The 13,318-nt window shown below is 37.8% G+C and overlaps 1 protein-coding gene and 1 pseudogene across 1 annotated transcript; both read right to left on the bottom strand.

Moving 5' to 3' along the window:
- Positions 1 to 3,788: 3,788 nt before the first annotated feature.
- LOC134375284 (olfactory receptor 5P76-like) lies at positions 3,789 to 4,733 on the bottom strand. Its single transcript, XM_063093589.1, has one exon. It carries the CDS (start codon positions 4,731 to 4,733, stop codon positions 3,789 to 3,791), a length of 945 nt encoding a protein of 314 aa, XP_062949659.1.
- A 4,777-nt stretch (positions 4,734 to 9,510) lies between these two features.
- Positions 9,511 to 10,746, bottom strand: LOC134376932 (olfactory receptor 5P1-like; annotated as a pseudogene).
- Positions 10,747 to 13,318: the final 2,572 nt, after the last annotated feature.

Genomic DNA, 13,318 nt, shown 5'->3' with positions numbered 1-13,318 from the left:
AAAAGCCATCCAAATCAGAAAAAAAGAGGCAAAATTATCTCTGTTTGCAGATGACATTATTGTTTATGAAGAAAAGCCTACAGACTTAACAAAAAAATTTAGAGCTAATAAATATATAAAGAAAGGTTACAGGATTCATACTCAACATACAAAAATACGTTGCACTCATTTACAGGATAATGCCCTATGTCAAAATATTTTTTTAAAAAGTTTTTGAAACCCCACTTATAATAGCACCATTTCATTACGTCTTGTGGCTGCCAGGTGGTAGTGGAGGCTTGTTTCCCCACAAGACCTCGCTGACTCTTCCCTGGAGGAGTAATCAGACAGAGGGTGGGGTGAAGGTCAGCGCCCAGCTTGGCCCCATTGAAGCCAAGCAAAGGAAGAGAATATGATTTTTACATTGGTGTTAGTCTAGAGTAGGGTGAATAATGCTAAAAGGTTGTCTGTATTGTTAAGGCCACCCTTTCCCGAGTTCTTTGCCTGAGATACAGGCTTTCATTGGACCTTTTTTTTTGTTTGTTTTGTTTTGAGTCTGTTGGTTGGTGGTTCTGGTTGGAGGCTTCTGCAGCATCCACTCCAGGATAATGGAAGTGATAAGGAAACCCAGGGACTCGCTGCTATGTTATTCCTCAAATCCCAAAGTCTCTAGGCAGTTCTTATTCATTCTACATTTCAGTGTCTTCCTGTGCTTGTTTGTCATGCTGCATGTAGGGGCTTTTTAGTAACAAGAGGGTGGTCTTGGAAGGAATGTAGTATCTTCAAAGGAACAAGAAGTCAATGCCATCAAACATTTTATATGTTTATCCAGTTTCTTGTTTATTTTTGGCCAGCAAGTTGGTATAACCCAAATTTTCCTGCCATATCTAGATGTGTAAATCTCCCTACTTACTTTGAACAGAAAGGAGTTTTTAGAAAGGAATGTGTCAGAGACAAATAAAAGTCCCCCAGTGTCCTTAAAGAACCCTTCACTCCACGGCTCCACAGAGCATGTATGCCTTGAAAGAAGTCAAAGTATTAAGAGGATATATGTGACCTTGATCTTTTGCTTAACCTTTTGTGCCTTGTTTACATCCAATGTAATATAAGAATTGAAAAAAAAAAAAAACTTAACAGGGTTATATTGAAAATTAACTGGGTTAATACTTGTAAATCACTGAGGACAGTGCTTAGAATGTAGTAAACAATGTGGTATTCTTAGCTGCTATTTAGAATACTTTTAGTACTGCTCTAATACTATTATTAATATTTGACTTCTACATCTTCTAACTCTCCCACCATACAAATATGTAAGGGAGAAATTATTCAATAGGATGTGATAAAAAATCTTTTAGTACACTAGGCCAGATTCTATTTGCCAATCTGGGTTGTCCTAGTGTCAAGGGAGTGGCACAGATGTGGTGGGTAGGGGTTTGTGTAAATGCCTAAGTTGCAAGAGAATCTGATGTGAACATTCAATCACTTGACTCAGGCTGAAACATTCAACCAATCAGTGGCCAGGATGCAAAATCAGCAGAGTCAGTGAGTGGTCCAAGCAAGAACAAAAGCTTCATTTAGCCATTCATTAATTCACTAATTTATTAATTTTTTTCTTTCCTTCATTTCACTTATGCATTTATGCTTACTATGCTCCAGGAACTGTGTGAAAATTAGATACATAGAGGAAGAGGACAACATTGTAACTATCTATAGGAAGCTTCCAGCATTGTGGAGGAAGCAAATATTGGATATGTAACTACAGTGCACTGAGTACGGTTACGAAAATTCACAGGGTTTTATTGGAGGATAACGGATATATCAAATGTGGCCTGAAGCCTCAAGATTTCCTAGATGTTGGGAAACAACATCTACATTGGTACATATCCCATAAGTATGTGTTAACCAGGTGTGGGGAAAAACGCATTTCAAGTAGAGATACTTCACATGACAGGGTCTGGAGGCAGCAGAGAATACAGGTATGTTTAAGGATGTGAGGATCAGCAAAGGATTAGTTCCTACCAGGTGTGCTGAGGACCAAGAGGAAGAGGGGTGAAAGATGGAAAAAAAAAAGTGGGGTCACATTCAGTACCCTATAAGCCATATTAAGATTTGATGCCTTTATTTTAATAACAATTCTTTTTGGAAGACTAAACTATAGAACGAATCTATTTAGATTTATGACCATGGTTGGTGAATGGAGAAAGGGAAGAGAGTAGAGACAGAAAAGGAAAGCTGGTGAGGGGTAATCAGTCATGGTTCTCCAGAGAAACAGATCTAATAGCATTTGTGTCTGCACGTGGGTATAAATATATATGAGATGCAGAGAGAGAGAAAGAGAGAGACTAAAAGAAAGTTAAAGAAATTTTAAGGATTTGGCTCATGCTATGATTGTGGGGACTGGCAAGACCAAAATCCACAGGGCAGGTGAACAGATTGGAAATTCCAGCAAGAGATGATGTTGCAGTATAGAGCCCAGTGATAGCCTGGAGGCAGAATTCCTTCCTCTTTGGGGCACCTCAGTCTTTTCACTTAAGTCTTCAACTGATTAGACAAGGCCCATTTGTATTAGGGAGGTCCATCTGCTTTAGTTGAAGTCTTCTGATTTAAATGCTAACCACATCTGAAAAATACTTGATAGCAACATCTGGACTGGTGTTCAACAAAACAACTGTGCAGCATAGCCTAGCCAAGTTGCCACCTATAATGAACCATCTCAGGGATGCTCTTGTGATAGAGATGCAATAGGTGGCAGCTCGAAATAGAAAGATGACAATGAAGATGAAGAGAAGTGACAGATAAATGTTGGAATCAGAATGTACAAGATTTTGTGTTGGAACCTAGGGGTGTGGAGAAGGCAGGGGAAATGAATCACATTCAGGTTTTAGAATCAATAAATTGATTGAATGATGGTGTCTCTTACCTAAGGGGAGCAATTTGGGGGTGGAAGAGAGAACAGGGAAAGAAAGAAATGTGGTAATTATCAGGAAATTAAGATTATTGGAGGACAGACCATCCAGTGCCCTCAAGCTTCCTTAGCATATTTGAGGCATGAGCCACCCCAAAAGTATTTTCCACTCAGTCCCCGACGAGTTCAGAAACACTGATCATTCCTACAGAGGAAGTTCCCTATTTTGACCTAAGCGAAGAATTCACAGGTTAGTCAGGGGCATCTCATCCTTTCTTTTCTAGGAACTGCATGTATCTATGACACGAGTCAGAAGCCAGAAACACAGACAAGAATTTTATGGCTTCACAAAGCCCAATCCCAACAGATAACCTTCCTGCAAGAAAAATACCTCCAGCAATTTTATTGTCTATTCCACTTAGAATGTACTCGGTAATACTGTAACTATCGCATACATTTTCAGGATAAACTGCTCTTGGAAATGAATACAATCTTAATGACTTGGAAGTACAGTAACCTCAACTTACAGCATAAAGTTACTTTTGAAAAATAAATATAAATATGATGTTTAAAAAAATTTCAGCAAATTCTTTTTTCATGTGAACTAATTTGTTTTTCTTAATTATAAATTTGTTTCTTAAAATTAACTAATTATGGAACTTTGATTTACTAATTAATATGTGAAAATCCACTCCCTATATATACTAAAATGCTCAACACATTATGTATAAAAAGATATATAAAGGTACTTCAAAAATTTAGTGGAAAAATAAAATTAAATGATAATATGAACCCTCCCATGAAATTTTCAAGTACCCTTGTATTTCAACCAAAGGCATTCAATTTCCTTCCATTACTTTATCTTGAAATATTACAGGGAATCCTACAAAAATAGCAGGCATCGCTATGAAAATATTTTTCTACCAAGCTCTCTCTTCAGAGCTCCCTTAATCTCCTTGTTCCTGAGACTGTAGATAAGGGGGTTCAACAAGGGAATCACCACCGTGTAGAACACAGACACCACCTTGTTCTGGTCTGTTGAGTAGCTGGACTCGGGCATCACATAAATGAATGTGATGGTCCCATAGAACAGAGTGACCGCAGTGAGGTGGGAGGTGCAGGTGGAGAAGGCCTTGTGGCGCCCCTCAGTGGAGCGCATCTTCAGGATGGTGATGAGGATGTAGACGTAGGAGACGGCTATGACAAACACTGTGACCACAACAATGGAGCCAACAGAAAATGCAGAAACAATTGCAGGGACACTGACATCAGAACAGGAGAGTCGAAGTAAAGGAGAAAAATCACAGAAAAAATGGTTGACTTGATTTGGTCCACAGAAGAACAAACAAAAGAAGGAAATAGTGTAGGAGATAGCATTGAGAAAACCAGCCATGTAAGCCACTGCAAGTAACTGGACACAGGTTTGTGTGGACATTTTGGTTGAATAAAGCAGTGGGTTGCAGATTGCCACAAAGCGATCATATGCCATGGCAGCCAGAAGGAAGCATTCGACTGTCTCAAAGAAAACGGCTGTACTCAGCTGGATGGCACATCCACTATGGGAGATTGTCTGTCTCTCCACCAGGAAGTTTTCAAGCATGTTGGGTGTGACAGAAGATGAGCAGCCTATGTCAGCAAAAGCCAAGTGGCTCAGAAAAATATACATAGGATGATGGAGCTGAGAAGAGATGCTGATAAGAATGATTGTGCTGAGATTGCCAGATAAGGTCACCAGGTAGATGCACAGGATGATCACGAAGAGGATGACTCGAAGGACTGGATCATCTGTTAAGCCCAATAAAATGAACCCTGTCATTGCAGTGTGGTTCCCATTCACTCGGTAATCCATGATCAGTGAAGCTGGTACCAAAATGAACCTGTGATGAAGACAGTATATTAAAGAAGTTATAAATTTGATGATTTTATTTTTCTTAATACTTTCATGGAAGTTATCATAAAAAAAATCATTCAAGTAAAGTTTGGACTAAAACTTTTTTCATTATTTTAGAGTCCCATTATTACGTACAGTCATGCCTTGCTCAGTCACAGAAATATGCTCTGAGAAATGCATCATCAGGTGATTTCATCATTGGATGAACATCATAGAGTGTACTTACACGAACCTAGATGATACAGTTTGCTTCACAGCTATAATTTCATGGTACCACCATGCTATATGAGGTCTGCCATTAACCAAAACGTCATTATTAGGCACATGACTATATTTGTGTGTAAGGTGTCTTTCTATATTTTAATTACAATATTGTTATATTAAGTAGTTTGTAATATCAGTGTAATCACTGTTGCAAAATTGTTCATGATTAATATTCAGCACATAGCTACAGGACATTTATTTAAACCAATCAAATCATTTCCTAATGTAACAATGTTTTCTAATTGAAGTATTGTAGAATGAAATAATACTATTTTGGACATAATATACAGCTGAATAAAGTTTCAGCATAAAAAGTTGTTTACCCAGGGCTACCTAGCGAATGGCCAGTTTGACCCTCTTCTCCAAGTGTTCTGGTTTTATATGCTTGTCATTGTCCAAAGCATCCAGTTGACTGTGATGCTGGAGTGTTTAGACCAATACACAAAATGGGTCTTTCCACAAGATATGTACTGATAGTAAGCTGTCAAAGAATTTCAAAACTAGTGAATTTATTAGCATTACGGCTGAGTGCCAAATTTAGATAGTGTCGAAAAACTATGTGAGTTTCTGTTCTTATGGGTAGATAAAAGAGGAATCTTGGAAAATTGAAATATGCCTGTTTATTCACACCAAATAGACTGTGGAAATTTAATTCAGCTAAGGTTACCTGCTAACTGACTGCCTGATTACATCGATCCTGTTTCTCAACTATAGCTTGTGAGTACACATACAATATTAGAGAATAAATTTGTCTCAAATGGTAAAGGACAAGTGACACATAATATTCACTAATAAAAGCCAAAATCTTACCTCTTGAAATAAGAATTTATTCATTTACAGTAATAAATTCCAAGTCCTCGTTTTTATACAACAGCCATGCTAGCGTTTATTATTGTTCTCTTTGGGGGATAAATCTCTGAGCATTCTGCAGAATCAAATGTGAATTCAAAAGCACAAGGGATCATTATCACATTCTCAAGTGAATATTGAACAGTTCAATTCACACAAATACAACTAACCTTTAAGAGTTCTATTCACCAAATAATGGTGTGGGTTTTTTTTATTTTTTATTTTTAATTTTTTTTTATTTTATCTAGGTGTTGGTGCACTTCCATTGATAATTATTGGGAACACAACACAATAAATTATCTCATAGCTAAATGTTGATGTTAAGTTTACTTTGGTATTTCGGTTTTAAAGAAATTAAATTTCAAATATAAAACTAATTTTCACTTCATTCATTCAACAACATGTGTTTATTTTATAAGTATTTTGTACTGATAGATATATGACTCTCCCTAAGTATCTTTAATATGGGGTGGAATGACCTGTACATTTAAATTTTAAATAACACAGTTATTTAAGACATGGACATATTTTTCTAGCAAAATTTATAAAATAAATACTTTTAAAATTCTGGTAGACACCTAGGACATAATAGGAGTATTGGATGACTTCCAGATAAGATGGTTTCATAATATGTGCCTGAAAGGATGACTATGCATTAGTGGCTTATGTGACTAATGGACAATGATAGAAACAACTGATTTAAACCTGAAGACTCAATCTAATTCTCTTGTTAATCCTAATATTAGAAAGTCCTGTCATGGTCTCCTGATGCCCCCTTGATGGAGGTGGCATACCTCGTATAGTAAATTTCATTCAGAGCTTAATCTTTGCCAAGGAGTCAGGGCATATAGGTAGAATAAAGAGGAGATTGGAAAAGATTAGTCCATGTGAATATAAGGAAATTTTTCCCTTTAGCTAGGCTTTGATTCTCACAGTGTCTGCTCCTATGATGGCAGTGGGCATAGTGAGAGCCATAACAGATTTCACAGATACTGTAATCTAGCCTTTTCTTTTTTTCTTCTCTACCTTGGGACTTTAGATGGGAGACTGGTGTCAGTAACAGCACCCACTCATCTAAATTGGGATCCTGGGAGTCACCCTGGACAATTCCTTCTTTCTAATCCCAAACAGCCAACAATCAACAATTTCTGCCAACTCTGTCTCCTAAATTTTTCTGAAAGATGTTCTCTCCTTATTTTACACTTTTCTATCAAAGTGGATGAACACTTTAACCTCTGTCTCCTAGAGTATCTAAATTGCCTCCTAGCCAATCACATCTAAATATACACTGCACTTTGTTGTTAGAGTGATCTAAACACATGTAGCCATATCACATCCTTGCATTAAGCCTTCTAATAGTTCCTCTTTGGATACAATACACCTGAACATCAAATTTATGGTTCTTAATGAACTGCTTCCATCTGATACCATCTATCACCACTCGTCCTCTCAACCCCATTCTTAAAGCTTCATAAATGTAGAAAAACTTCTAATTCTCCAAATGTCCTGCTATTTCATTCCTATGTGTCATTTCTAATGCTACGTCTTATGCCTAGAACACTTTTCCATTGCCCTTACCTTACTTTATCTAGTTATGTAAAAAGTCTAAGTTTTAGTGCTTTATTTTCCAGAAAGTGTTATTCTACAATCCTGGTTCGGAAAAGTGCCCTTTCTTCGGGCTTACTTCATCGTACTTACCATTTTGTAAGTGTAAGTACTAAGTTACTTATAGACAAGAAAACACATACTTTTAATGGAATAAAGTAAGTGTTTAGAGGGCAGACAATGGTTTGTTTTGTATCAGCACAATACCTGGCATTTAATAAATACTCAGCAAATATTCACATTAAAATGAACTGGAAACAACACTGGAAAATCATTCCCTTGGGTTCTGCATTCCTCTAATGTGGAAGATACATAACTGGAGAAGAGGAGAGTCTTGCCAAGGTCATGGGGATTTGCAATATGATCACAGCTCTTCTGTCCTTAAATGGGAATTAGAATATAATCTCTTACTACTCAAAGGAGAATTTCAGACACATGTGTTCTGCCTGTTACCAAGGTGGCTACACAGATTTGAGTGCCTAGTTTGTGTAAAGTCTTTTAAATATATTATTTATTTTTCTTTATTTTAATGTTTCTTTATCTATTGTAAATAGTTATTAAAATAAGGGAAATTTAAAACATAAAGTACCTACAACATTATTTCAGCATTTCTTGTCTTTTAATTTATCCTTGTTACCTTTCAGCCCTTGTTCTGTATTTTCCACTAAAAAATGTGACAGAGATGGTACTGCTTTAGTTAATAGTATATTATAGATATTTTCCATTCTGTTAGGGATTTTTTCCCTTATATCTCTAAACCCTCTTATCTCTTGCCCCATTACACTGAGGAAAGGACAACTGGATTCTAAGTTTTGCTTTCTGATGCCATAAACAGTTGTCTCAATATTTGCTTTGGAGTTCCCATACTCCAACAGCTCTCCCTTCACCCTTTCCAGTCTCATGATGATGTAAACAAAATTAGGTCATTTTTCAAGAAAAACATGTAGTGTGATCTGCCCAAAATTTCTATTTATTGTTTTTACCTAGCTCTAATTTCTTTATAGATCCAGACCTTTGGAACTATGATTGTTGTTAACACATTAATTGTAATGCCTACAATTAAAAATGCCCTTTTTAGTCTCTACAAATAAAGTAGATTACATTATGACAAATGGGACTATTTAACGTGTATTTTTAATGTATTTGTTTGAGTATGGGTAGAATACCATCCAGATCACGTGATCATGGTGTCAAGACCTGATTACCTAAAAGATTGGAATCAACCCAGTTTTCCAATCCTTAACCTTATTTTGAGGTATGCACAAAGTAGACCATTTGTGGGTAAAGTTTGTCCCAAAGACTGATGCAAAGTACCAGCTTAGGCTTGATTAACCTGCCCAGATCCTCCAGATCATTAATAGTGCTAACATCATTAGATTGATTATAGCATTATAGCATAGGTTAAGTTCATGGGAACTATAAATGGAGGATGAGAATTCTCATGTTTCTGGACAAACTATTGGATCTCTCAAAGACTCAATTTTCTCATCTGTAAATTGAAGGAAATTCATAATACTTGCATTATAGGATTATCGTAAAAATTAAATGGAGAAGCACAGTGGTTTGGGAGCCACACTTTCTGGATTCAAATATTGATCCCACATCTTTTTAAGTGCATGACTGTGGGCAATCTACTTAATGTCTCTGTGCCCAGACAATTCATTTTTGAAACAGAAGTAATGGTTTGACTTTACCACCTCATAGGGTTGTTGTGAGGAATAAGTGAGTTAATTTCTATAATGCATTTAGACTGGTGCTTGGCACATAGTAAGTGCAAATTGTTGTTTGCTAAATAAATAAAGGAAAACTGCTTGGCATGTACAGGAGTTCAATAATAGTGATAATTATTACTACTGATTTCAAAATGTCTCCCAATTGGTCCACAAGTGTATAAAAGTGGTAGAAAAAGGAAATATGCTGTTTTGTAAGCAATGAGTTAAGCAGTTTTTGGAAGGTTCTAAGTGTGACATCGGTAAAGGAAAACTTTGTAAGCCATCGGAAATGCTAAGAATGGATATCAAGAATATATCCTGGCACCTACCCTTCTCAGGGCTTCTTTTACATCTCTGTACTGCAGACTGAATGTGAGGAAGTTCAACACGGGAATCACCACCGTGGTGGAATCGGACTCAGCAAAGAAGCCTCGAACACTCGGGAGGTTGGAGAGCCAGGAGATTATTACGCTAGCGGGTCCGTACGGACTAACGCCTAAAACACCTGGACCCCAAGCCCAGGTCCCACAGGGCTTATATAGGCAAACTTCTCCAGGTTTTAGGTTTGCTTTCTCAGCATTCATGCGGTCTAGGCAGATAAGCAAGCTACAGAAGCCAAAAATGCAAGCAGTGATTAGAGGCCAGATCAGTGCAACAAGCAAACATTGTTTCAAAGACAAAATATTACTTCAGGGACAAAACAGGCTTATGAGAAAGTTACTTTTGCATTTTTGTCAACACCACCATGTAGAACACACACATCACCTTGTTCTGGTCAGTTTAGCAACACATCTGGACTTGGGCATCACATAAATGAAGGCAATAGTTCCATAGTACAAAGTAACCACAGTGAGGTGGGAGGTGCAGGTGGAGAATTTGTGTCTCCCTTATATGAGAGAGCTATGACCAACACTGTGACCACAATGATGGATCCAGGAAAGACGGAAGGGATAATTTCAATAAAGGAGATATCTGAGCAGGAAAGATTCAACAAAGGGGAGAAATCACAAAAAAAGTGATTGCATTGATTTGGTCCACAAGTGGACAAAGTCAATAAATGGCTAGTAAGTATCCAAGCATTCACACATCCACCCAGATAGGAAGCCACCACTAAGAGGATTCAGACTCCAGGGGACATGTGGGTGGAGTAGAGCAGGGGTGGGCAGATGGTCACATAGCGATCATAGCACATGGAAGCCAGCAGGAAGCACTCAGCCATCTCAAACCTGACCCCAGAACTGAGCTCGGCTTCACAGCCAGCAACAGCGACAGCTGTTCCAAGTCTAAGGAATCCTATGAGCATTGCAGGTTTGACTGATGGGGAATATCTCATGTCCATAAAAGCCAAGTGGCTGACGAACATGTACATGGGGGTGTGAAGCTGAGAACAGCTTTTTATTAAACTGATTATGCTGATGTTACCTACTACAGTGACAACATAGATTTTAAAAAGTATCACAAGTAAGGTGACAAAAAGTAAAGTCCCCTATTAGCCCCAAAATTATGAACTCTGTCGTAGTGGTGTGGTTTCTTACCTGCATCTCCTCTATGAATTGTTGCAGGTGGGGAAAATGTGAATATACATTTGTTTTATGCTTCCATTCCACACATTCCCGGTTTTCTTTGCTTATTTCTTAGACTCATTCACAGTGACTTCATCTTCTGCCCAATCTGTAAATAACAATCTTCCACACGACTGGGATTTTTGTCTGTTCCTCTTTGCATAAAAGGATAATGGTTCGCTTCACCCTCTGGGAAATCAGTTTTATTATTTTATTTATCTAATGTTTGTGTAAAATGCCTCTCAAACCTTGAGTCCTAGACAGATTTCTCCATGAAGTTCTAGACCTACACTTACAGTAGTCTATTGGGGGGTCTCCAGGTGGAAATCCCACAAATACCTAAAACCCAGGCTCCCCTATACCAACTCACCCTTTTCTCTGAAAACTCCTCCTGTGTGTAATATCTGGGGAATGCTGCCACCCTCCACCCCGTCTCTCCTATCTACATCTTGGGAGTCTGCCTTGCCTTCCTCCTCTCCTCGTACCACACCTACTAAAATCTTATGGATTCTGTCTGCAATTGGGCTCCCAATTTTATCGCTTTATCTCCTCTTTTCCTTTCCCCGTGTCCCTACTTATTTAAGGCGCTGTGTTAGGTTGGCAAGTCATAGGGATCAAAGGACTCTGAGTCAAATGCTGATCACGCCAGGGAGTTTATTTCCAGTGAACCTGGAGGGGAGACTGAAAGCTCAGTTCCTGCCCCCGTACAGGCTAATGAGGGTTTTATAGGGTTTGAAGTAGGGGAAGGGGGTTGTAGCTATTCTGAGCACTCAGCACTTGGCAACAACTTTGCGGTTTTCCTGTTTTGCACAAGATTATGTTTTGCACAAAATCCAGTTTTTCTCTGAAAGCACTTTGCTTTGGAGAAAGGGAGAGGACAGGGGGCAGGGTGAGGAAGCGGTTAATACAGCTGTGCTTATGCTAAGCTGATTGTGAGGCCTAATACCCTGGTCATTTTTACAAATTTTAATTGACACATTGTAATTGTGCATGCTTATTGGGTACAATCTGATGCTTTGATATGTGTATATGTTGTATAAAGAATGGGTCAAGGTAGTTAATGTAACCATCACCTCATGCATTTATCATTTCCTTGTGACAGAAACATCCAAAAGCATCTCTAGCTATTATGTTATATACAAAATTTAACCAAAATCACTCTACCAAGGAATACAACATCAGAAGTTGTTCCACATATCTAATTGTAATTTTCTAAGGCCCTGGTAATTTTTTCTCTTTATTTAGTGATTTACCTCCCTACCTTCATTCTTGCCTCCTTATAATTCACATTTGCCCAAGTGATCTTTCGCTAAAGGAAAAGGCAGATGATGCCAAAGGGATGTTTTTGTCTTTCGATGCTTCTCAAGCCTTCATAATGAAACCTGATCTCATTAGCACAGTCTGCAGTGCCCTTCCTGATACGGCCCTTCATGTGGCTCTTTGCTTGACTCTGGATGTTTCCATTCACCTCTCACACTGATCCAACCTTCCTGAAGTATTAAGTGTCCCCTCAACGCATTCTATTTTCTGTGGCCTTTGCCTCACTTTTTCTCCTGTGTGGAAGGCTCCCACCTCCCACCATCATTACCCTGGATGACATCTACTTATCCTTCTGGACTAACTTCTCTCCAAAGCCTTCTCTGACTCCTACAGTGAATCATGGAACCTTCCTTTGTGTTGCAGATATCACGATCTGCGGAAGCCTAGATTGCCTTTGTTTATAGTGGGTTTTGGTTTTTTCTTGCTGCTGTTTGTTGTTCACTCTCCTCAATTATATATTCTCCTCAATAACTGTGTATTCTGTCTGTTACAAATACCTAGTGCTTGAACATAAAGTGCGCTGACCGAAAACATGTTGAATGAATGAATGCATGATTGCTGAAATAAATAGGGAAGCAGATGAATAAAATCTAGTTTTCCTGTCCAGAAAAACTAGTCTGGCTTTACTGAGAAGAAAGACAATGAATACATTATTGGTCCATGGAAAGTGCTGTAATAATAGCATAAGTAAAGCAGTGGCATATTTTATTTCTAAATAAAATATATATGAGTATGTTAGGAAAACCACTTGAAAGTTCAAAAGAAACATTCTTCTCAAATCTGGCTGCTGTCACACATGTCAGCCATTAGAAACTGAACACATTTTTTCCAGGAATTTTTCCCTTGGATATATTTTAATATGAACTTTATAATATTGTAAATAAATTTTTAATGCTATTATTTTTATCTCACATTTCAGTATAACAATGTTACCACATTGTAATTCTTCACAAATATAATCTTTGAGATCTGCATGAAAATATGTTGAGTGACTAGACCTTTTTAATATTGAAGCAGAAAAGATTGTACATATATTTGGGGGTTCAGTGTTGACTATCATTACTTGTGTACAATATGTGATGATCAAATGATTATTCTTAGCATATTCATCATTACAAATCGTAATTATTCTTTGGGTCCTTTACCACTTTCTCCCTAATCACCCTCCCCTTCACTCTGCCCCCTCTAGTAACCATGTGTCTTTTCTCTGCCTCTGGAAGTTTGGCATATT

This window comes from Cynocephalus volans, chromosome 4 (assembly GCF_027409185.1).
Source record: "Cynocephalus volans isolate mCynVol1 chromosome 4, mCynVol1.pri, whole genome shotgun sequence".
NCBI classification, from domain to species: domain Eukaryota; kingdom Metazoa; phylum Chordata; class Mammalia; order Dermoptera; family Cynocephalidae; genus Cynocephalus; species Cynocephalus volans.
The sequence above is the reverse complement of the archived record's forward strand: the minus strand, read 5'-3'. Positions and strand labels throughout refer to the sequence as shown.

Bases quoted from the DNA above. Each gene is read 5' to 3' on its own strand.
- LOC134375284 (XM_063093589.1), bottom strand. From the start codon at position 4,733: ATGGATTACCGAGTGAATGGGAACCACACTGCAATGACAGGGTTCATT.